Raw genomic sequence first — 24,333 nt, 5'->3', positions numbered from 1 at the left:
TTACTTCCCAATATAAAGGAAAGCAAACCTTCATCCAGTTAAGTCTTGGTTGAACAAGAGCCTGTACAACTATCTCATCGATTCATTGACAATACAGAGCAATTTCTCTACATATTTGTTGTTGCATTTGATCATTTCTATTTTTTTGGAGTGATGATGATGCTCTGTAAATGCATCACATATTCAGAAGTGAAAAGAACCCGTCATTCAGGGGCAGCAAATCTGGCAAAACTGAAAATAAATCTCTTCTTCTCTCTGTCAGAAGTGCTGAGGCTTGAACTGCAAACACAGATCTAAATTCAAGTATGACACACAGGGCTCAGGACTTCTCTATTACTAAGCGAGGCAATGTACTCATAAAAATATGTGGTTGTCTACTATAATCAGACCAGCATGACAGCATGAACCTGACAAGGTGGAGCAAAACAAGCAAACTCACACACGCTCACAACAGTGAGAGTGACAGCAAAGGGTGAGAGCGAGTACAGATTAAAGCACGAGGCACAGAAATATTTAGTAGGCAGAAGAGAGGATTTAGACGGAGGTAGCTACAGAGAGGAGTGAAGAGGATAGAGAGCGAGGCAAAAAAAGTCACAGAAGGAGGACAGGAAGTGAGAGTTGCATCAGCCTCCTCAAAGGAGTTTCCAAAGGGTAATTGGCGTCCTCAGTAGACCTGAAATGAGACACATCAATTTCAGGCAGTGTCCTCCAGAAAGCCCAGGCTGACTGCACCATCAAATAGAAATTATGGATTTTGTCTGGAAGGGGCAGGGCCATACTGAGCCACAAAGAAAATGAGGTCACCATGGGACAGGGTGCCGACACAAAGAGATGTGCGTGAGCACATTCCGGTCTTATGTGACTCGTGTGCACATTCACACACGAGATTTATAAAAATGCGTTTAAAAAGAGGGTGGCACACGCTAATCTGTTGCTACCTTCGCACAATTAGGGGATTAGCTGGTTCACCGGCCTTTTATGTGATACCGGCCAATCAACACTCAGGATTTCTCCAAGGATTTACCCATCACCTTGGAAACTCTTCGGTTGGCCCTGGGGAGACCTTGGACAAAAGTTGAGAAAACATCAGAGAAACAGAAAAGTTCTCAGCTACTAAAGTCTCTGTAGCCGTTATGGAAAGAACCGGCAAGAACAATATTGTAATGGTCTTTTTTTTATTTACTATAATGTAATTATTCAATCCCAAAGTATCTCAGTCCCTCAAACATTCGGAGGGTTTCAATTTTGTTAGTTATTCTTAAATTATTTAATTTAGTATTTCCCAGATTTTGTGAACGTCGGTCTTGTTAATCCATTTCAAACATCAAAACACATGAGATTTGAAGAATTTGTAAAAAGTTCTTTTGCATTTTTAGCCATATTATCTCTTTACACGATGTCGTCGGTCAAATTTGAGCCCCAAATGCCAAGGATTAGACCGATGTGCATCTATAGTTAAGTATATAAGAGGTCAGCCTCCACTCAGCTGCTTATATACCTTGTTGGGTTTGTACTGTCAAGAATGATTTTTCCTTATAACCCATTGTTCGAATTAAATCAAAAGCTATTTGATGTTTGGTGTATTCATCCTTTGTGAGGTAATTATGTAGTTTCATGGCTGCGAAGATAATAATTTTGTTTTGTACAAATTAATAAGTACTGCCCTGTTATACTTCCAACTACTGTTAACTGTTTCAAAACACTGATCAGTGTCCGGATAATGTCAGTGCACAAGGGGTTTTAATCCTTAATAGTCTCCAACCATAACCCAATAATAATTCTTCTGTGCCCTTATTTACTAAACCATGGAAAGCCATTAAGAGGATCATGAACTCAATTGTGAGTGCCTACTCTGTTATAAAATATACCACTATTTTACTGACCTCAGTTTTTTGGGGAAAGGAAAATGTAGCACAATTATCTGCACAGCAAGTTACCGTGAACAGATTTGAGAGCAGAGAAGGAATAAGCCACCATCCTGACAATGTCCCAAAACTGCGTAGCACTATTTGTCTAGCTAAAGTCTGAATGTCACAAAATTGTGTCATTCTCCAGTCATTTATCTCTGACATTTGCCCTCTCACCTACAGCCTCTCCAGATAATTTCAAGCGATTATCCGCACAGGTCTGAACGAACGACCTGAATTTACAGTAGATACAAAATTGAAAATAATTTTAAAAACTTTCATTCACCCCTTTAACACTAATAATGGAAAATCCTGCATACACCAGTGGTTGGGGGTGAATAACTGGAAAGAATCCTTTTGATTCTTCTGAAGCCAATTTCTTGCAGCTTCTAAAGCTAATCATTCTAATTCACCACACCATATAGGCCAGTAATAGGAAAAACACACCGCTGCATAGGTGTATGCTGCATCAAAATCTCACAAATAACACTTTCCCTCACCTCGTCCGCAGCATTGGTCAGCAGTGCATGAAATTGGAATCATCTCAAACTCTATAATACCAGGCAGGCTACCGGGTCTCCTTCGCCAAAACTCACCAGAGTGCAATGTCTTTGCCCGAGCTGTTGATGCCAGCTCCACCACTGGGAGCTGCTCACGATCCACTGATCCACTGATCTTCCCCGCGTAGCACAGCTCATCTTCCTCCCCCCCCCCTCGCTGTTTTTCATCTGCTGTCGGCTTTAATGTGTCATTTATTTACTGTTGCACACGCGTTTGCAGAGATAAAGTCCGGGGCAAAATCAATTCAAAAGAGGTATTTTAATGAACCTGCTTCCTTTTAACAATGTGGCGCACTGCACCTCTGCCCCCTCTAATGAGCTTAGGAGGGAAGAAACAATTGACCCTGTAGATCTCATGGAGAAGATGACTGACACATTGTTTACTAAAAGACTCCTGGTTTAAGGCAGCAGCAACACAACAATAGTCAGTTAAAGAATTGTAAGGATACACTACTCTGCAGCGCACGGAACACACAAGACATTGCATGCTGTAGGTGTGTGGTGTGGGTCAGTTGAGAACAAAGAAAATATTTTCTTAAAGTAATATCCCCCCCCCCCCCCACGCAGGTTTCAATCCTTCTGTATCAGCAGAACCGTTTGTGTGCCTCGCCGAAGCCATTTGCGTCTGCACACAAAAGCACGTTATCACACACAATGCATGTATTAGAACATTGTTATCCCTTCAGTGTGCTCATGAATAGCTCCCCACTGGCAGACTGAACGCAGAAAATAACCTCCCTATTACAATGTCCTCTCAGCGAATGTGCAAAAATACCCACATCTGATAGGAATCCATGAAAGGCGAGACTCACAGTTCATCAGCGAGACACAACCTCATCCAGTGTAATTGCACAGCCCATTGAAAGACAATCAAATCAGGCTTTTTTTGTCTGTTTAGCTAATCCTTCAGCTCGGCTAATGACCGTGTTCATTTTCATTTTAGTTACTGTCTGAACTGATCTAAATTCTCTTTTACCGACTACCACCTCACGAAAAACAGTCTCCCATGGCTTTAATTCTTGCTCTTTGTTTATTACTTATATAATGTGGTGAAACCAGAGGAGGAGAAGAAAGGTACTTTTCGGGAAACGAGGCAAGAGCCACTGTCTCCACTGCAAGAAATCAATAGTAATCACGAGAGATCCAAACATAATTATTATCTCATTTCAGATGGCCTTTGCAATTTCACAAAATTTTTGGGGAGCAGAACTTGAGGAGATTAAGTGTCTTTCAGCAGTTACGCCTCATTTTAATCGACGGACACCTTTACAAAGCAAAAGCAGTACGAAGGCGAAGCAATGCAATGCTGTTAAGCCTCTACTTCTGTAGCTTATTATATATATATATATATATATATATATATATTATATTTGTATATTTGTTTTTTCTTCAATATTTTCCTTTTCAGCCATAGATATGTGTATTGATATGCAGATGGTTTTGACTGAATGTTGCTAGGATATGTGAAAACTCACCAGACGTCCTGTTTTTGAGGGACATTAAAGATCATATATGTGCAAGTATTTTCCTCAGTGACCTACTTAAATCCATCAGAGTGTTGCCTCATACAGAAAAAGTTTTTTGTTTCTTGCAGTGTTGCTAAATTGTCTATATTGTAACTTCCAAGTTTATTAGTATAGTGAGTTAATGGTGATTAAAAAAACTGCAGAGCAACAGAACAAAGATAGTTTTCCTCCGTCGACACCTCAGACTTTAATTCCTACAAGGAGTTGTCAGCAATAATATAGAGAAATGAAAAAAAAGCAATGTTGTTATGTTGCTCCACTGTAGCTTCGGAGGGTGATATCAGGCTGTGTGCCACGTCTCGGAATAGCCAGAGTTTTCATATGAGCAGGCTCAGACGCTCGCTGTCAAACCTCAAAGATTAGATAGAATTTTTATTTAGGTACTTCCTGGGGCAGAGGATATTGAATTAGTGTACAGATGAGATGATATCGGAGCTGAAATATTTCATAGTTGCGAGACAGGCCTCAGGTGAAATCTCTATTACTGTCCCATCACACATTTTTTTTCTCGGTTGACAAGTTGGCCTCACTGTGGAACACGGAGGGGATGCTGCTAAGGGAAGATATTTCAGTGTTTTTAAGGCAACCTTCAAGGCAGCAGTGACACTTTACGGCCGGAAAAATATGAGCACAACAAATGAATATACAATATATCTTAACTTTCATTCGTTTTACGGAATAGCATTTTGTTTTTAATGGAACAAGACACCTCAGTTAGAAACCACAAAGCAGCACATTGTGTCATTTCTCATACAGTTGTTCTAAGAGTCACTGTACATAAATAATAAGGATAATGCTTTTAAGTCGAGATAGTGCATTATGGTACTTTACAGTCAAAACATTGACAGGCCAAAGTGACAAAGGGAATACATGTTTCATTAGCAGTTGTTAGAAAACTCGAACAGTGGGTGGATATCCGCTGCAAGAACCATTTTACCACATTAGAGACTGGAAACCAGAGACATGAAATGAGTCTGCATGGACCTGATATTGACAAAAGGGGTGCACAAATCAATAAGCATGTTTTAAATAAATGTGCATCCCAACTATGTGACATGTTTCTGCCGTCTGTGATAGGACAAGCATGTGTTGGTGGTGACAGCCATCGACAAGATGCTAGAGAAGCTAAACGCGTCCAACGAGCTCCTGGAGATGATCCTCAAAGGTCTCAACTCCTATCTGGAGAAGAAGCGGCTCTATTTCCCACGGTTCTTCTTCCTGTCCAATGACGAGCTGCTGGAAATTCTCTCTGAGACTAAAGATCCCACAAGGTAAACAGGCATGACTTTTTCATAATGATATTTCTATTGTATGAATCATTGTCTTTGACTAGCTTGCAACAATGAGGTTGTGCTGCTTTAAATGTTGAAACATTGAAGCTCCTTTCCTTATAAGTTAGAGAAGTTGAACAGCTCTTCTCTCTCTTATGTCTCTAACCACTTTTAATATAAGCTCATATTTACTATAGACGTTAGACAACACCAGGTGATTCCCTACCTCTTCCCTTTCCATCTCCTCCAGCGTGCAGCCCCATCTGAAGAAGTGCTTTGAAGGCATCGCCAGTGTGGTGTTCACTGACGTGCTGGACATCACTCACATGAAGAGCAGCGAGGGGGAAGTGGTGCAGCTGCTGGACATCATCTCGACCTCCAGAGCCAGGGGCCAGGTGGAGAAGTGGCTTCTGGAGCTAGAGAACGGCATGACTGCCTCACTGCACAAGGTGCTTTACTACCTCTGCCAATACGTTTTCATAGTTGTTTGTATCTTTGTCTGACTTTTTGCAGGATTATCCAAAAACATATTTTTTTAAAACGTGGTAGAAGAATGGGTTACTGGCCAAGGAGAACCTATTAACTTTGGGAGTGGATTCATTGAATGCTATCGCAAATACAAAAATAAAATGTAACAGCGAAAAGAGTAAAAAAAAGATCAAGTACACCATTATAGATTGATTAAAGTAGCAAATAAGGTCAGAATATATATGTTATAAGGAGATAAAGTGTCCAATCAGCCGCTCTCTTGGTGTCCTTCTAGTTACTTTCTATTCACTCATACATGCAACCAAACAAATCCATGCCAACAAAAAGGAACATGCACATTCAAGGGGACCCCCTGTATCCTTCATATTATCCATCATGATACAGAAACCTATAGGATGTAAGCCTCTGTCTGTCACTGCAGGTGATTGGCGAGGCAATCCAGGCATACCCCAATGAGGTTAGGACAAACTGGGTGCGTGCATGGCCGGGCCAGACTGTGCTGTGTGTCTCACAGGTCTACTGGACGAAGGATATACATGAAGCCATCAGTGCAGGACAGAAGGTGATCAACTCTTTATTGCAACTGTTGCACGCAATTCATGCACAGTGTGTATTTGGAATCACAGGATCTATATTGTATGTTCTCTTGAGGTAATTTCCTTTTTCGTCACATAAGGTATTTTATATTGTTTCCTGGGATCTTCAGATGTTTGATTTCAGCAAGCCTACATTTGTTCATTTGTAAGGAATTTTTTTATTCCTGATTGTGTTTAAAAAACATGAGATAATTATTTCACAACAGCTACTGTAGTTTTCCGTGACTATGAATTTAACAACTAGTTTAAGTGAGAATTATAGACTGAAATAGATCCGTCACATTTTGTTGAAATAGACAGGAGACGTCTGCTGCCAAAGCCTGATGAGGCATAATGGTGTTTGATAGTAACCCCCCTTTGTATCACCGGTGATGTTTGTCTCTTGATATACCTCCAGACACTGCATAGGGTGTAGGTCAGGCCCCACCAGCAGCAGCTCTCACGAAAGAAGTAAAAAGTCTTGGATGTCTCGATAGTGTCGGAGTCGGTAGTTGTTTCACGGATGAAATTTGTGACCTTTAGTTTTTCGATGGGGTCTTAATAACAGCCTCTCTCTGTCTTGATAAACTCCTGCCTTCCCTGCCTTCTTTTTATCACTGCCTCTCCCCCTCAGGCCCTGCACACCTACCTGGAGCAGAACAACAGACAGATCGACGACATCGTGGGACTCGTACGTGGCACGCTGTCCAAGCAAAACCGGGTGACCCTCGGAGCCCTCGTCGTGCTGGATGTCCATGCGAGGGACGTGCTGGCCACGCTGGTGCAAAAGGGAATAAGCGATGAAAATGACTTTGAGTGGCTCAGCCAGTTGCGCTACTACTGGGTGGTAGGTAGAATGTTTGGGGGATTTTGTGCTTAGAGAGCCATATAGGGGCCACGCTGCTTGCTCGAGGTGATGATGAAATTCTTTACTTCCATGTGACTGACCTCTGAGCTCTGCATCTCACCCTGAACAGGAGAACCACCTTGAGACCAAGATGATCAATGCTGGGTTGCGTTACGGTTATGAGTACCTAGGCAACACACCACGTCTGGTTATAACCCCTCTCACCGACCGCTGCTACCGGTAAAGCTACCAAACAGTCTGATATTTTCTAAAAATGTAACTGGAGATGAGAGAACATGGGTTTCGGGTGCAAATGTACACGCACCAAGCATCTGTACACCTGCGTATTCATGCAGTTAACTAATTCAGCCAATCACCTGACCACGTGCATCCCTTTACAGCCACAATAAAACCACGTCCTAAAGCAGAAGTCGTCTCAAACCGGTAACAGTGAGTTAAGTGGCCAATCCGATCTTCAGATCGGAATCCAATAGATGTGGTATGTGTTAGAACAGGAGATTGACAGCCTGCATGTACGGTAACGCATATTCCACATTGTGTGGAATCACATTATGTGGAATCACTGCCGCAAATAAGTGATCCTGTTTTGACAGCTAAAGAGAGTTGTATCGTTTTTATTGTGCATTTCCTTCATTTTTTAAATAAAAAAGAAATATGGTCTAGTTACAAAGTCTCGAAAATCGACCACCCATTTCAATAGAGCTTTAAAGAGCTTTCCGGCAGCCAGACTGTCTGACACACAATTCCTGAGTCTAAATGTTTTGTCAGCGAGGTGGAGCTGAGCCTGTTCTGACATTGATGAAGATAACGATAGTTATTACAATGGGGAAACTCACTCTGTAAGCTTTGTGCCGTCGGTTCGATCCTCCTTCAGCACTTTGTTCGGTGCCCTCCAACTGCATTTGGGAGGGGCGCCTGAGGGCCCAGCTGGAACCGGGAAGACAGAGACAACCAAAGACTTGGCTAAAGCCGTGGCCAAGCAGTGTGTGGTCTTCAACTGCTCTGACGGACTGGATTACATCGCTCTGGGCAAATTCTTCAAAGTGAGTCAGTTCTCTTGCTGTGGCTGAATCTTACTAGTAACAGCAGTGATTTAAACATAAACATCCCTTTTTTTAAATCGCCCCACACCCACACTCAGTGAAGCGTTCAAAAAGTGTTTAACTTCTTATGATTAATTTAGAAATGGATATCCCCATATGCAGTCTTTCTGATGGAAGTGTGCCAGAATAGATATTTCTACCAGGGAAAAACCCATCGAGTACGACCATATCAAAGAGTCTCATAATAATATGAGTTGTGAAGTTCTGCAGCAGTTGATCAGTGTCACATGATTACAGATGTGTTTTGACTGGAATGTGGGAATCACACTGAATGATTGAAGTTTAGAGTTGTTTAGAGCAAAATTGTTTATCTGCGTGTGTGTGTGTGTGTGTGTGTGTGTGTGTGTGTGTGTGTGTGTGTGTGTGTGTGTGTGTGTGTGTGTGTGTGTGTGTGTGTGTGTGTGTGTGTGTGTGTGTGTGTGTGTGTGTGTGTGTGTGTGTGTGTGTGTGTGTGTGTGTGTGTGCGTGTGTGTGTGTGTGTGTGACCAGGGCCTTCTGTCCTGCGGAGCTTGGGCCTGCTTTGATGAGTTCAACCGCATAGACTTGGAGGTGCTGTCAGTGGTGGCTCAACAGATTCTCACCATACAGAGAGGTTTGTGCTTCTTCTTCTTCTTCTTCTTCTTCTTCTGGACCGTCTGGCTTTCTTTCCTTTTGATCTTTGTGTAAGCCGCCAGTGTACCACAGACAAATCTGACATATTTCCATCAGTACAAAAGCGTTTCAAAACATTTACTCTACAAAGACACAAAGCTAACAGAATTTGTGTTGACTGGACAGCAGACCTTCTACTGAGCATTGCTCACTGCAGCCCAGCAACGTCTCTCACATGTACTGTGGACATCAAATGATGAGTTAGAGGCACGGGTGTCCAAATCACCTGCAAGTCATCGACTTCTTTGCAGATAAAATCCAGAAAAAAGACCAGTGTGAACCGTTGGCTGGCAGCTGCACTTCATGACGGTTGTACATTTTCTGAGCCCAAAACCCAAAACTGCAAATAGAAATCTGTTACTTAAATAAGACTTAATAGTTTCTGCTGCTGGTTGGATGCCACAAGTCTTTCTTTAATCGTGAATGGAGGGTGTTGTATGTTGAACAGTTCTTAGTCAAATAAGTGAACTATAGGTTTTATTGTGAGAAATGATAAAGCATGTAATGCTATGGCTGCGGCTTTTTAAGGGGAGCTTTGGAATTTTTAACTTGTGCCCTATGTTTACCATTTGGGGTTTGTAAAACCTTTGCGATTGGTTCAGTGGATCTCCTCCACCTGCAGCCTTGACATCAGCAGTGGCTGCAATTAAATATTATGAGGCAACTACATATGAAAATACAATGAAAATACATGACATTGCATATGAATATGACATCTGGATACAAAAGAGTTCAAAAATTAAAATTAATTTAAATGCATTATAGTGTAACTCTGTCTTCCAAGGAATTGCTGCGCATGCTGAGATGCTGCTGTTTGAAGGAACAGAGCTGAAACTCAACCCTTCCTGTGCCGTGTTCATTACTATGAACCCCGGCTACGCTGGACGCTCTGAGCTACCAGACAACCTCAAGGTACAGTATTGTTTTCTATTTGAAAGTCCCACTCCTCTTTCTTGTTCCTCAAACTTACAAAAATAACTTATTCAAAAGGCGTGACATGAAAATATTCTCCTCGTAGTCTTAATGTGGCTTGAAGGTAACTCTACACCTATATTCCTTGTGACTTGGTGAAAATGAGTCTTATGCTTGTGACCTGTCTGTTTGAATCCCTTTTTCTCAGACTAGCATTTGTATAATGCAGTGCTAATGGAGAAATACTTACAATTTTAACATGTTTAAAAACTTAATTTAAAACAAGAAGGGGAGGTTAAAGGCTCCAACTGTGATGTTTAAAAAAAATATATCAACATATCGTTAATGCCTGTCTCCATATATCAGAACTATTTTCCATGTGAAACCTTCTCTCCATACCAGGCGTTGTTCCGGACTGTGGCTATGATGGTGCCGGACTACGCGATGATCGCAGAGATTGTGCTCTACTCTTGTGGCTTTGTTACCGCGCGGCCCCTGTCTGTGAAAATCGTGGCAACTTATCGACTCTGCTCAGAGCAACTGTCCATGCAGCATCACTACGACTACGGCATGAGAGCTGTCAAGTCCGTGCTGACCGCCGCCGGAAACCTGAAGGTACCGTACCTCATAACCCATTGACTGTGATATGAACTCAAGCTGGTTTCACCAGAACCACACCACCACAATGAACATGGTTTTTATTTTATTTTATATATGTTATAGTGAAGTTTTAATAGAGTAGAGCCATCTTTGATCATACAACTGAAAGACAAATCGTAAGAGGCGAGGCCTAATTAGGTTTCCACTATTTCCCAACTCTTGCTCATTGTTCTGATGGAAGTTGAGCTGAACAATAAGTGTAATATCTTGCATCATCCTCAGAAAAAACTGTAAAAAGATTTTGTTCTAATACAATGCACTCGTTTTAAGTATTAGTGCTATTGTGATTATATTTTGAATGTATGCACAATTCAAAATGTCTTTATTATTCTATCCAAAGAGATGTGTATGCACTGAGGGAGTAATGGTACAAACAGTGGGCATGTCTTCATCAGATGACATTCAGATGAGTGATTGTTTGTGAACTACATGTGGCACAGAGGAATCTGACAGTGAAATATATCTTCATTTAGCCCCTTAATTCCTCATAGTTACTTCTCAGTTGCATCTTTATTCATACCTTTGTTCTTGGCTTTCGTTCTGTCTTTTTTTTCACCTTATATGTTGTTATTATTTATATATTAATTATATGTTAACTATGTTCTCTTTCTCTCCTCGCTCCTCCTTTGGGCAGCTCACTTTTCCAGAGGACAATGAAGACACCCTGTTGCTGAGATCCATTATCGATGTCAATCTGCCCAAGTTCCTGGCCCATGATCTGAAGCTATTTGAGGTGCGACAGAGTGGAGAGTCCCATCTTGACTGACACTAGGAACACGTCAGTTAATGTCGGCCTATGCTAATTCCAGTCAGTTCATTTGGAACCACGAAGCAAAACGAAGGACAATTTAAGTCTGTTTGACTCAGTAGAGTTCACTTGAAAATGTGTGTGTGTGTCTCTCAGTCGTTTGTAAACACCTCAAGGTGAATGTGTTTTTGTGTGTGTGTAAACTTGTTTCCATTGTATATAGTGTTTAATATAAACTAGGGGTTTTGTAGACGACTCGACGAGGCGACGTTCAAAACTCCTAGTTAACACGTCGTCGCACTAGTTGTGTAGCTGTTGTTTAGTAGGGAGCAGTAATACAGTAGTGGCTTAATTCTCGTTCTATTACTGACCATCAAATGTCCAATATCTCCCACACAAATCCTCTCCTGGGATTAATCGACTGGTCGACTACTTTTCGGGAAGTGTGAAGCCGATAACTTTGAATTATTAAATATATATGTTTCCTCATTCAACATTCACGGTCCTCCACCAACTTTGCCTTTCCATCTCAGGGTATCACCTCTGACCTCTTCCCGGGGGTCGAGCTCCCAAATCGAGACTACCACATCCTGCGGGAGGCCATTGAGGAAAACTGCAAACGCATGAACCTGCAGGTCACTGACTTCTTTGCAGAGAAAATCCTGCAGATCTATGAGATGATGATCGTGAGGCACGGCTTCATGCTGGTGGGTGAGCCCTTTGGAGGAAAGACCAGTGCATACCGTGTGCTGGCAGCTGCCCTTCATGACGTCTGTGAAAAGGTACGTTGACCTGTTTAAATCATATCAGTAGGCTGCAGACCATGCATTTCTAAATGTTTTGCATTATGAATTTTGATGGGGTCCCCTGAGGTTTAGGAGTATTCAATCTGTGAAAAAAAATCCAAACTTTTATGTCAAGTAAAAATATGCATTATAATCAATATCCAAGGCTTATCTGAGCTACATGTTTGTCCCGGGTAAACACATCCATTCAATCTGTCAGAGCTGTATTCTTTGTTTAGTAGTTATCGATCTCCGGGAGAGGAGCAGGGCTGGTGTGCTGTATATGGCTGAGGGCTGCGAGACATCCCACAAAGGAGACAGATGAAGGCCTGCTGATGGAACGCCTGGGAACGCCACATTTATCATAGTCATCCTTGTCGCTGCACATCCACTGATCATGTCCAACCCCTCTCCCCTCTCACTCCTCTTTGTATTGTTTTTTTTTATCCCGTCGGCACCTCGCAGTCTCATTGTTTTTAACTCAAAGTGACACCTTGTCTGAAAAGCCTTTTGTCGCAGTTTCTTTGCTTCTCTTCCTCAGTTAGCAGATCTCTGTCACGCAAACAGTAATCCTGTGAGCAATTTGTGAGTCTTGGCGTCGACAAGTTAGTCGAACGAGTGGCCGTCATGCTCATTCAAACATGTGTTTTCCTTTGTTTTTGCTGTTTTTTAGGAGAAAACCTCTAACCAGTGCATCCATTTCTCTTGAGCTTATGGTATCTCTATGTTTATGATTTGTGTTTGTATGTGTCACTGCATTTACAGGGTCTCATGGATGAGAATCAGGTGCAAATCACCGTCATCAACCCCAAATCCATCACCATGGGCCAGCTCTATGGCCAGTTTGACCCAGTCTCTCACGAGTGGTCGGATGGCATCCTCGCTGTCAGCTACAGAACCTTTGCTGCCTCCCAGGTAGGATGGCTTCTAAAAAACATTTCGGGATATGAAGCACTTGAATTTCAGTATAATTGTGCAACGGGCGTTCATTTTGACATCCTATGAGGTAACATTGACATATTCATGTAATATTTCATCATTCACAACCTCTGATATGCCAAAATGATCTGTGGGAGCGATAATACCTTCCATAATGTTGCATGTTTCTCCAGGTCCTTGATAGTGTGTGCAGTATATTTACAAATAATATCACATATGTTGACCCTAATCCTAAAATCTTGGTCTCAGACTGAAGTGAAGTTGCAGATTGCAGATTCAGAACTGTGTCGTGGACCGATGACATGACTGTTCCCCAAAAGTGAAGCCTCCTTCATGTTAGCGCTTGGGGCAATGACCAAACTAAAAAGTCAAAGTTCACATGTAATACATTTTGGTACATCTGGTTCTGTTTTAACAGGCTGCCAAACGAAACCCACTGAGCTCCTCTTAGATCCTTGATGTAAAAGTTCTCACGTCTTTGGCAAATTTAAGTCTTGAAATAATTTATAGGAATAATGGAGCTTTAATTACTCCAAGATAATGTAAATATAATGTGTATGTGAAGAAACATATTGATCTTACTGTGTTAAAGTTTTATTTTTGGTCTATGTTAAAGGTATAGTCTGCTCTAAGTCTGCTCCCCCACTGAAAACATCAATGGTGCAGCTCCAGGAAAGGTTCATTAGTCCGGCTGATACTTCCGGGAGTCGTGCATTTGCATTAGGCAAGTTGTTAGTCTAGCAAGGCCCTTAATAAAGCCAGGGAAAGAGAGAGCAGGAGGGCGGCCAATCAGAGCCGACTGGGTTTTATCAGGAAGGGGATTAAAGAGACAGAGGCTTAAAAGAGGAGCTGCAGCAATGAGGAAAGAAACGTGTTTTCTAAACATGAGGGCAACTTTTCAAATAATAACCTCATTTCATTCCCAAACCTGAATATGAAGATAATGTGTCTCCTTTAAACCTTTACTATCTAGTTTTTAGCAGCGTTGTGTCACCACTCAAAACAAAAAGTGTTTTTGTTAAATCTCTGCTGCAGCCACACTGTCCTCTAAAGAAGCATAAATACCATGACCTTGTCTGAGAGTGCCAAACAGTTGTTAGGCATACAATAGACATGTAGAATTATTCTGCTGCTTCCTCCATTATTCAGAGCTGATTCACTTGGAGGAAGTGCTGCTGCTCTTTTCAGCATCCATTAAAACCTGAAAGCACATTGCTCCAGTGGCACATTAGGGTGTAAGCAAAGGTGCAGTGCACTCATGTTTTATATTACAGTTAGCTGTGCAGCGAGAAGATCGCACGACTTTGCAATTCATTTCAAGCTGTTAGAGAGAAAAGCTGCGGTGACAGGGTAAATTAAATAAAACACTGCCGTCTTGTTAAATTTAGATTTTTAATAACTCTTTCCATCATGTCCGTTCACCGCCGCACACACATGGCCAGACCATTTACAGATTGCAGTGGAGGCGTGTCATAATGGAAAATCATATGTTTCGCCCTATTCTGAGATTGTTTACAAATGAACTTGTCATTGAAAAATAATTGTCCTTGTGTAAAGTTGTCATTTGACAAATTGTTCTTTGTCAACGAATAAGGAGCACAACGAGTTTTTGTGACAGCCGAGATAGAACGTGCCGATACAATGAAAGTGGAGAAGAAGAACAAAGCTAATTCGTTTTGTTTTGAGAAAAAGTCATTTCCCTACCTGGACAAAAGTCTTTCCTGGCTATGCTCTGTTTCCCTCTACATCATATTTAATTTAACTAATTTCTCTGTGTTAATCTGGAATCAGCAGCAGTGATGTGTATTCTACACTTTGAATGCACAATGTCATTTTGTTTCAGTGCCTCCGCTCTGTCAGATCATTACATTATAGCATACACTCTTCCCTCTCAAGCACCAGATGGCCCCAGCCCAGGCATACCCATTTGTTTAGGTTACGACAAATCAATTTAAAGCGCCGTTCTCGCCAGCAAATTTAACTGGAGAATTTTGTGAGTTTGTTGTCAACCTCCATTATGACAGCGTAGGTGTTAATTTCATAAATTTAGTAAAACATCCTTTGCTTAGATTACAATGCACCTATGTTATTTGGTGATTTTGAGAGAATGCACAGGGATAATATATTTTAGTGGGAGAGAAGCAAATGCATTATGTCCTTGCCCTGTACGATTTAAGGATACAGGCAGCGTCTTTATAAACCCGGTGCAGAACACGACTTTCTGTGCACTTGAGAGGCGGTGGTCTAGCGGCAGAAACTTGGACTATGTGCAGAGAAGGTCTCTGGTTCGTCTCTGGTTCAACTCCACGGAGAGACAACAAAAGACGAACCTGGATTGATCTGTCCAAAAATCCAAGAGTCTCCCTACCCTGTCTAGTGCCCCTGAGCAAGGCACCTTACTCCCCCAACAACTGCTCCCTGAGCGCCGTACATGGTCGCTCACTGCTCTGTGTGTCCTGCACCAGATGGGTCAAAAGCAGAGATTACATTTCCCTACATGCATGAGTGTGCCGTTGCATGTCTGTGCATGCGTTTGGGACTAATAAATGCATCTTAATCTTAATCTTTTGAGCTCTTCTTCAAAACTTCTTGGAAAGCTCCATGAACACTTTAAAAAGATCTGTATAGTTTGGTTTGTTTTGATTCCATATTGACGTAGAAATGCCTCAACATGGTTTTAAGTTTTACAGTATGTGTTTATTTGTCTCTGTTTGTCTCTGAATTACCTAACTATTTTTACTTAGCTCTTCTTTAGGTTGAATTTGTCTGATATGATGATGTGCTTATCTTTGGTTATGCCACGGTAAATACTAATAAGACAGAAGGTCGCCAGGATGGCCAATAATGTTCATCCGTCTAATCTCTTTGTCTCTCAGAGCCCTGACAGGAAATGGCTCATCTTTGATGGCCCGGTTGATGCCGTGTGGATCGAGAATATGAACACGGTACTCGACGACAACAAGAAGCTGTGTCTGATGAGCGGCGAGATCATCCAGATGTCCCCGCAAATGAGCCTCATCTTTGAGCCCATGGACCTGGAGGTGGCATCACCAGCCACAGTGAGAAGCAACTTTACCTCCATTAGAGCTTGTGTACAGTGATGCAAGTGCAGTTATGGTTTCCAATAACTGGATGTTTTCAAGAATGGCTTGCTGATCTTATTTAGAAACACATTTTTAGAGTAGAGTAGATTTTCGGGCAACTATTCCTTGACTCTCTGTGCTAAACCTGTAGTATCACTTCTCTTTACTCGCCAGTGTTGATACTTCGCAGAGGGGTATAACACATTGGAGGTTCATACCATTCATTCCACATACTTAAGAATAATGACAAACCTTGTAAAACATAGATTGTTACAGCCTTGTCCTTTGGGATGACCAGAAGTCTTTGTCAAGATTTCAAGCAGTGTATCCAGAAAAGTTTATTATTCCACAATTCCTTACAGTTTGTTGTTGAGAGGTTTTAACAAAGGATTGTCCTGGCAACTCATAGCTGCCTTGAGAGAAAACCCAATGTCCCTGAATGCATCTAGCTGGCTCTACTTTTTTTTATTAAACAGACTTCTATTTAAGATTCTCCACAGCCGGGCATCTGTTCCTTTCATCATGCTGAATGCAGAGGCTTCAAAGTTTTAGTGATTACTTTGTTCGCTGTCCCTTTTGTACTTTGTTGATCTCTCCTTATCTTTTTGTCTATGGAAGTTATTTATCTTAAAGCCATACCATTCTTTTTTTCCCATTTTCTCCCCTACTATATTTTCATGTATATTACATTATATCTAATGAGTAAAAACCCAAACACAGGACACAGGCTCACAGTACAAATCATAAAAAGAAGGTTTATTGTTTTTCAAGCCTGAAGAGCTTAGGATGAGGGTCACGGCAGAAAAGTACAGATCTTTTCCTAGTTTTAAGCTTTTTCTTATCATATCTGAACTAAAGCTGCTGTCACATCTGAACTCTTGAAGCATGAAATGCAGATCAGACATTGAGGAAGTTTAAAACTCTGCTGCTGAATCCAGTGTTTTTGTTCACAGCACATCAACACAGGCATCGACCGTTATCGCCAAACGCTCTAAAATCTCAAGTTCGTTTTCCAAGTTCGCGTTTCGACGAGTACGGCACCTCTTTTTTCATCCTGACATATGAAAAACGTCCAGAGCAACTGACTCAGATGTTCAAGTGCTCACATGAAGCCCCTCTGGAAAATTTCAGGGAAAAAGTCTAGACTTCAGTGCATGTCTGAGAGAAGGTGAAATGTCCTTTACTGTGCCACTTGCACAGATGAGTGTTTTTCAGGTGTGATGTGTGTTTGTGGCAGGTGTCTCGCTGTGGTATGATCTACATGGAGCCCCATATGCTGGGCTGGAGGCCTCTTATGCTGTCCTGGCTCAATACACTGCCAGCCACAGTCAGTGCCACGCACAGAGACCTCATTGCTGGCCTCTTCGACCGCATTCTGCCACCCTGCATTCAGCTCATTCGAAAGGCTACCAAGGTGCTGAACCCTCCTCAGGAAATACTGTCATACGGCAGCTGCTTGCAATGAACAATATTTTCCAGTGGGAAACTTCCACTGGTCCAATCATTATTCCTGAGTCAAATCATTTCTTTCAAATCTTTGATGTGTGTTATCTCATTTTTGTTGCTTGATTTCAGGAGCTGTCCCCGACCTCTGACACCAATCTTGTCAAGTCCCTAATGAATCTGATGGACTGCATGATGGATGAGTTTCATGATGAAGAGAAGATGAAGAGCATGAACGAGACGGATGTTTGCTCCTGGTTGGAGGTTTGTCCATTTCAACGAGAAGGTCGACAGTTTGATCCCATTCCCCGAGCTGAAGATACTGAACCCCAAATTGCCCCTGGCAGTGTCTGAGGGATGTGACACACAGGACTTGCACACAGGGAGAAACTGCACTTGATAGGAACAATTATTGGTTCGCTAGACTGAACAGCATAAGAAAGCAGGAGCTAGTCACTGAAGGAAGGCAGCTCTGCGTGTTCTATTAGTTTTATCTTTATTAGGTAAACATTTTATTGTTTCAAAATACAAGTTATCTAATTGTGCGAAGACCTAATATAAATTTAAAGTAAAGCAAAGTTATAGATTGAAGAAGAAAACATTCCAGTCTGCTTTCTGCAGCTAGATTGAGTTATTTTAGAACTAATTCAAACTGGGAGTTATAAACCGAAAAGGTTACAGCTGACATTACACTCAAAACCTTTCTATTCTACCAAACAACATTTAATATACAGTATTCACCACACAGCCCATCTTCCCCCTTTAAATATACTGTCCTCATCAGATTTGCTTCCACGCAGACCCACAAAGAGCTGAAAAGTTTTAGCAGATGAGCCCTTTCTTCTGCACCCCGCATGAGTTTCAATTGATTTTTTCTTTTTTTTGCCTCTGAATCATGTCTTTTGAAAGCACTGCTATTATCCCCCCATGGCACACTGCACTGATGAATGCCTTTCAACCTCCTCTCCCATGTTTCTCAGCCAGTCATTATCAAAGTGTTGAATTAATCAGCCCTTAACAGCAGGAGCTATCATGAGGCTGCTAAGCCTCATTTCCAATTCCTACACTATTCCTGCTGTTTTCTCCAACAAAGACATCTCTTCTCTGTGGATTCTGCTTTTTTTGTCTCATAATATAATCTGTACACTGGCAGAGATGTTTACATGGTTGCTGTACATTTTAAACGATTCGTTAATTGCAAACCCCATCTGTGCACAGGGATTTATCAAGTTTGGCTTTCGTTACAGTGAGCTGGTGTCTGTTTTAATACTTTTCTCTCATTGTACAAAGCCCATCTTAAAAATAGATGTGTTCATTTTGTGAGTTGTTCCTCATTTAGTTAAAATATGATAATATGAGGGCGGCTGTGGATCAGTAGTCATCCTCCAACCAGGAGGTCGGTGTCTCGAATCCCGCCCCCTTGCCAAAGTATCCTCGGGCAAGATGCTGAACCCCGGATGGCTCTTCATAGATGTTAAATGCACTAATTGGAAGTCGCTTTGGATGAAAGCGTCAGCTAAATGTCATGTAATTTAATGTAATGGCTATAACGCTTACCCCTTCGAGCCAATCCCAGCTGACATTCTAGTAGGGTTATTCCCTGAATAAGTCCCCAGTGTATCCCAGAGCTGTCATAAAGAGAGAAACGACCATTCACACTCACGTTCGAACCTATGGTCGACTTAAAACCTCTGGACTGTGATGTGATGTTCCCACAGCAAACCCACACAAAGAGGGGAAAATGAGATGTAAACTCAGGATTCGAATCAAGATTCAAACAAAACACACCTGAAATGGTAGAAGCTCAGAGGGAAGAGGAGAAGATCAACAGTTTGATCCCATTTGATTTCCATCCCAAATCGCTGTAAAAGCACTTTGAGTGGTCATCAAGACTAGAAAAGCTCTATAGATACAGGGAATTTACATATTCTTATAATGCTACTTAAAGTGTCACTGATGAAGTGAAGCTAAAAGATGAAATCGCTTTTTCACAATGGCCCCCCTTGCAGCAATTGACACTGAGTCAACTATTAAAACCTCTGTCCTTCTCACAAAGGGCATCTGTGTCTTCTGCCTGGTGTGGTCCGTGGGCGCCAGCTGTGACGACTCGGGCCGGCTCAAGTTCGACGCAGTGGCGAGGGAGCTACTGAGCGGTCCTCTGAGTAAGGACACCCAGGCCTGCCACGGCATTCTGGCCCCTGTGGAGGCCCCACGTAAACAGCTGACGGTTCCCCTGCCCACCGAGGGGACGGTCTACCAATATCGCTTCATTAAAGAGGTTGGTCTGTCACGGATCACTGTGCAGCCCGAGCACTTTGCTACATGAGTGTGGTGTCAAGAAGCACTTTGAAATGTATGAGTTCCGTCTTAATGAGTTGCGTATGGAAAAATTTGTGTGTGTGGGGGAGGTGGGTTTAGTTGTGTTTTTTTATATTTTATTTTTCCATCTTTAGAACTGGACCAACACAAAATATCTCTCCTGCACGACGGAGACTACAGCTGCTTATATTATTCATTATTTAAAACTACATTTGTCTCAATAACTGACAATAAGCACAGAGGAGAGCACCCGTCTATATCAGGCACTTGCCGACTGGACAGAGTGACATAGCACTGGTGCATTTTATTTGAAGAATGAAGCTTTCGTTACTTCTAGGTTTGACCTTTATGAAGTGTCGTGCTTCAGTCTCAGTCACATTTCTCCACCCGCCTTGAATTTGCTGCCAGTAAATTCAATCTTTATCACGGAGGATGATGAACAAAGCAATGTTTTCAGGAAAAGAAAAACAGTCTAGGTACTGGATGGGAGTGGGTATATAAGATGGGCTATTTTTAGTCTACCAGTAAGACCTGGGACCTGAAACATGCCAATGGATTGGAATCAATTCTGAAAATCATGTTTGACACCTTTTATGCACAAATACCTTTGTTGCTTTTTGGCCGACAATATATGCAAAATCCATTTCTTTGCAAATATTCTTATTTACAGTCAAATACTAGATATTATGAGCCCATGGGCTTTCTGGTATGTTTTGGTTGAGTGGGAGCACAGTATGATTAGACACGTCCTCATGCTGCTTCGGAGAGTCTCTTAACTATTGATCCAAATTCATTTATACCGCAGAAAGGGGAAGCCCCTATAGAAAAATATTCAGACTATATTAAACAGATGCAATCAATATATATGACAATGTGTTAAGAAAATATTTCCTATCTTTCTAAATGCACTTAAAACATGAACAATATTCAAAATATATTCATTGATGTGAGGCTTTGCTCAAAGCTGTAGAGTTAACACTAAACAAGAAATTACATTTGAATGTGCATCTTAATGAATCAGGGAGCATGCAGGGATGTTGGACATTTGATCTGCGCCTCTGTATAAATTGTGGCCCTTTATATGGCCCTGGATTTAGAAAAAATCCTAGCTCCACCAAGGATACTACACCGTTCTATGTGAAGTATAAGCAGATGTTCTCTTCAGGGCCCGGGGAGGTGGGAGCTGTGGACGGATGAGCTGAAGACTGCTTCCCCCATATGCAAAGCCGCGCAGTTCAACGAGATCATTGTTCCCACGGAGAACACGGTGCGCTGCATGGCGCTAATGGAGCTCCTCATCACCCACCAGAGGCCCACTATCTTCATCGGCCCCACGGGCACCGGCAAGAGCGTCTACATTACTGTGAGTTGTGTATTGTTCTGTTCCTCCTTTACATCTACATTTGCCAGATTAGTAATTTGACTTTTCGACCTTTGCTGTCTATTTCTCGGCACCGCCAACAGTGGAATAGCAGGAAAGCATTGAAAGTATTATGATACCCAACACCCACAGGCTTATAGTTACATATACATCTTTTTTTTTAGTAATTACTAGATAATTGTCCTTGCAAATAACAAAATCCAGTCCCAGATGAGTGTATCACATTGAGGCCTGGTTATAACAAAACAACCACAACCAGAGAGAAAATACAAAAACAGAAAGAGAAACGGAAAAATAGTGAGTCACACAAATTTAAGAAATCTACTTCAGTGGTATTCCACAGAGTCTCTTAATTGATATTAATATTTCATTCAGATATATATTAATGCAACAGGTTAAGGTTATATATAATAGCTGGAAGCAGCATTAAGTACTTGATATACATATATGAGCGGCACTGGCCCCTATTTTAAATGATACTACTATATTTTTCCATAGCATGACCAGAAGCTTCTGCCCTAACGTGAGAGCAGTGTGTCCAATCATAGGAGATAGAGCTACGTCAATTAATGTGAAGGGTTCAAGTGTACAGATCTAAATGGTACAAGTAAGATCATTCCATAGGATGAGGGAAACTAGAATAAGTGCCCTGAACACACAAATATGGAAGCGATGCAGCAACGGGCACCAGGTGTGAAGCTGGTGTCTCTCAGCAGACCCCTTGGCTATTTATATCAAGGACTAATCCCCCTTCCTTCCCTTCCCTTCATTAGTTCATCCATTAGTGTGTTCAAACCTGGGACACTGGGGAGCAGAGAGATCATCTCATTGGGGAAATCTAGCGGGAGTGATAAAGCAGCACCGGCATGCAGACCATAAAGAATGTGACTGGCGCTGTGCCGGCACCAGCACCGTCAGACAAACGTACACAACTCTCCACCATACATCGCCAGAATACTCTGAAGTGAGGCAGACACAAGCTGTGCCTCTGGTTTGTCATTCACACAAGAGGATGATGATGCACCTCGGCTGCATCATGTGATCGTTCACATCGCAGAGCCCACTTCAATTATACAGCTCATTACCCACGATTTCCCAGGCATGTGTGTGAGCGCCGTGTGCATGCTTGTTCACATGCACTGAGGAGAAGCTCGGCCGCGTGCTCTGAACATACAGGGTACATAGTAAAAGTACCATGAAAGTAGATACAACTATGATTAAATCACCTGCCTCTGTGTTCTCTGCTCTGTGTTCTCTGTTCAAACAAAAAGGAGAAGGCCCATTTATCAAAATGACCTTTCATAAAAAGCCCCCTTTAGCTTGTAGTAAAATAAGGCCCTTTTGTAAGCCTCTCGTGGAAAATCAAAAATTCAATGATTTTACCCTTTTGACCTACAGAACATCACTTTGGAACATGTCCTCGGAGGGCAACTAATTTCCTACTACATTTCAAAGTCATTTTCAGGGATTAACTGAGATCCAATTTTTATCTAATGAAATACATACTAATTGCCACATTTAATTAGATTTTTAAAGCTTATCACAACCATTTGCCAGGACCGAATTGGAAATCATCATTTTTTATGCACTCAACCTGCGTAAGGTGTCTCGAGAATAGAGTGAGGTACCTTCAGATGTAATGAGCATTTTTTCTTTTTAAGCCGGCGGTTATATTAACCGTGTTAGTACCTTGATTACATTTAATTGGGAATTAAGTCACAGACATTCGCACACCTTCTTAAGTCGCTTTAAGTTTTCCGAATATCTTATATCTCCTATTTTATGACATACAGGACTCATTTACAACGTGTCATGGTTATTAGTTAGTATCTTTTATTTGTTGCATCCTGCCACCATTTTGCATTATTTTATTGTTAATATCAGTGGTAGTATACGATACTGTACTATACTTCTGTACAATTGATTTAACGATAACCTGTGCTCATATTTCAAATATCTATTACCCAGGACTTCCTATTGAATCAGCTGCAGAAGGACGTGTACAGTCCGTTATTTATCAACTTCTCAGCCCAGACTACAGCTGCTCAGACCCAGAACATAATTATGTCCAAGCTGGATAAGCGGCGCAAGGGAGTGTTCGGCCCTCCACTGGGAAAGAAAATGGTAAACCCTCCTCATTACATTCATATAATGTTATATGTTGGTATGCTTCATTTATTTTCCAGTAAACATTCATATAAATGATGCGAGTCGCTGAAATGTTGCCTTTGTAAAGATGTGTATTCACTTAATCGTCTTATTTTGAATTGTAGCTTTGAAAGACTTAACATCTTAACAGATATCAGTGTAGTTTTAAGTATCACCTTGCGATATGAATTTTATTCCGTTTACATCTGATCAGGTGGTGTTTGTGGACGATGTGAACATGCCAGCCAGGGAGGTTTATGGAGCCCAGCCACCTGTGGAGCTGCTGCGACAGTGGCTGGACCATTGGAACTGGTACGACACAAAGAACTGCTCCATGATCAACCTGGTGGATATCCAGATCATATGTGCTATGGGGCCACCTGGTAAGGATCAGCTCGAGCAGCCCTTCATTTTAGTAACAGCATCATAGGAGGTACAGTTTCAAAGCCTTAGGTTGGTGGACAGAATGGAGCTGGCCACTAAATGCTGCTCAAGTGCAGTGGAGACAATGTCACAAACCAGCCACCACCTGCTGTGTTGTGTCCCTGCAGCCTTAAAGTGCTTACAAATTGCACTTCCTCTCCCAATACAACCACCCATGTATGCTTGAATGCACCCCTGTCCACTGAGTCAGCTACCAGCCGTAAGAGAAAGATCCTCACATACTTCCAGTACTCGCAGTTGGGGCTTGTGCTTTCAGCTTTTTAAAAGTAAAACAGAAAGAGATTCAGGGTTATACATTTTAAAAGGTTTTCTGTTCTGCTTATTCTTTAGGTGGAGGGCGGAGCCCTGTCACTCCTCGTTACCTGCGCCACTTCAACATGATTACCATTAATGATTTCGATGAGAAGACGATGTACACGATTTTCTCCAGGATCATGGACTGGCATTTCAACATACGGTATTTTGAGTTCATAACCAAATCCTTTAAGTACTAATAATCGATTGAGCTTCTCTGCTAGCAG

The 24,333-nt window shown here is 41.8% G+C and overlaps 1 protein-coding gene across 1 annotated transcript in view; it reads left to right on the top strand.

Moving 5' to 3' along the window:
* The window catches only part of dnah7 (dynein, axonemal, heavy chain 7), a 62,342-nt gene that overhangs the window by 10,601 nt on the left and 27,408 nt on the right, over positions 1 to 24,333 (top strand). The window contains exons 21-40 of the mRNA XM_062402141.1: positions 5,071 to 5,264; positions 5,515 to 5,713; positions 6,175 to 6,315; positions 6,963 to 7,175; positions 7,306 to 7,415; positions 8,071 to 8,239; positions 8,789 to 8,891; positions 9,735 to 9,862; positions 10,265 to 10,477; positions 11,157 to 11,255; positions 11,804 to 12,052; positions 12,821 to 12,970; positions 15,871 to 16,053; positions 17,315 to 17,491; positions 17,653 to 17,784; positions 19,577 to 19,798; positions 21,005 to 21,202; positions 23,189 to 23,344; positions 23,583 to 23,751; positions 24,143 to 24,269. Coding sequence (XP_062258125.1) covers positions 5,071 to 5,264; positions 5,515 to 5,713; positions 6,175 to 6,315; positions 6,963 to 7,175; positions 7,306 to 7,415; positions 8,071 to 8,239; positions 8,789 to 8,891; positions 9,735 to 9,862; positions 10,265 to 10,477; positions 11,157 to 11,255; positions 11,804 to 12,052; positions 12,821 to 12,970; positions 15,871 to 16,053; positions 17,315 to 17,491; positions 17,653 to 17,784; positions 19,577 to 19,798; positions 21,005 to 21,202; positions 23,189 to 23,344; positions 23,583 to 23,751; positions 24,143 to 24,269 — 3,332 coding nt within the window. The remainder of the gene's footprint in view (positions 1 to 5,070; positions 5,265 to 5,514; positions 5,714 to 6,174; positions 6,316 to 6,962; positions 7,176 to 7,305; positions 7,416 to 8,070; positions 8,240 to 8,788; positions 8,892 to 9,734; positions 9,863 to 10,264; positions 10,478 to 11,156; positions 11,256 to 11,803; positions 12,053 to 12,820; positions 12,971 to 15,870; positions 16,054 to 17,314; positions 17,492 to 17,652; positions 17,785 to 19,576; positions 19,799 to 21,004; positions 21,203 to 23,188; positions 23,345 to 23,582; positions 23,752 to 24,142; positions 24,270 to 24,333) is intronic.

The sequence above is a fragment of the Platichthys flesus genome, chromosome 13 (assembly GCF_949316205.1).
Source record: "Platichthys flesus chromosome 13, fPlaFle2.1, whole genome shotgun sequence".
NCBI classification, from domain to species: Eukaryota; Metazoa; Chordata; class Actinopteri; order Pleuronectiformes; family Pleuronectidae; genus Platichthys; species Platichthys flesus.
This window is presented reverse-complemented; position numbering and strand designations above follow the sequence as displayed.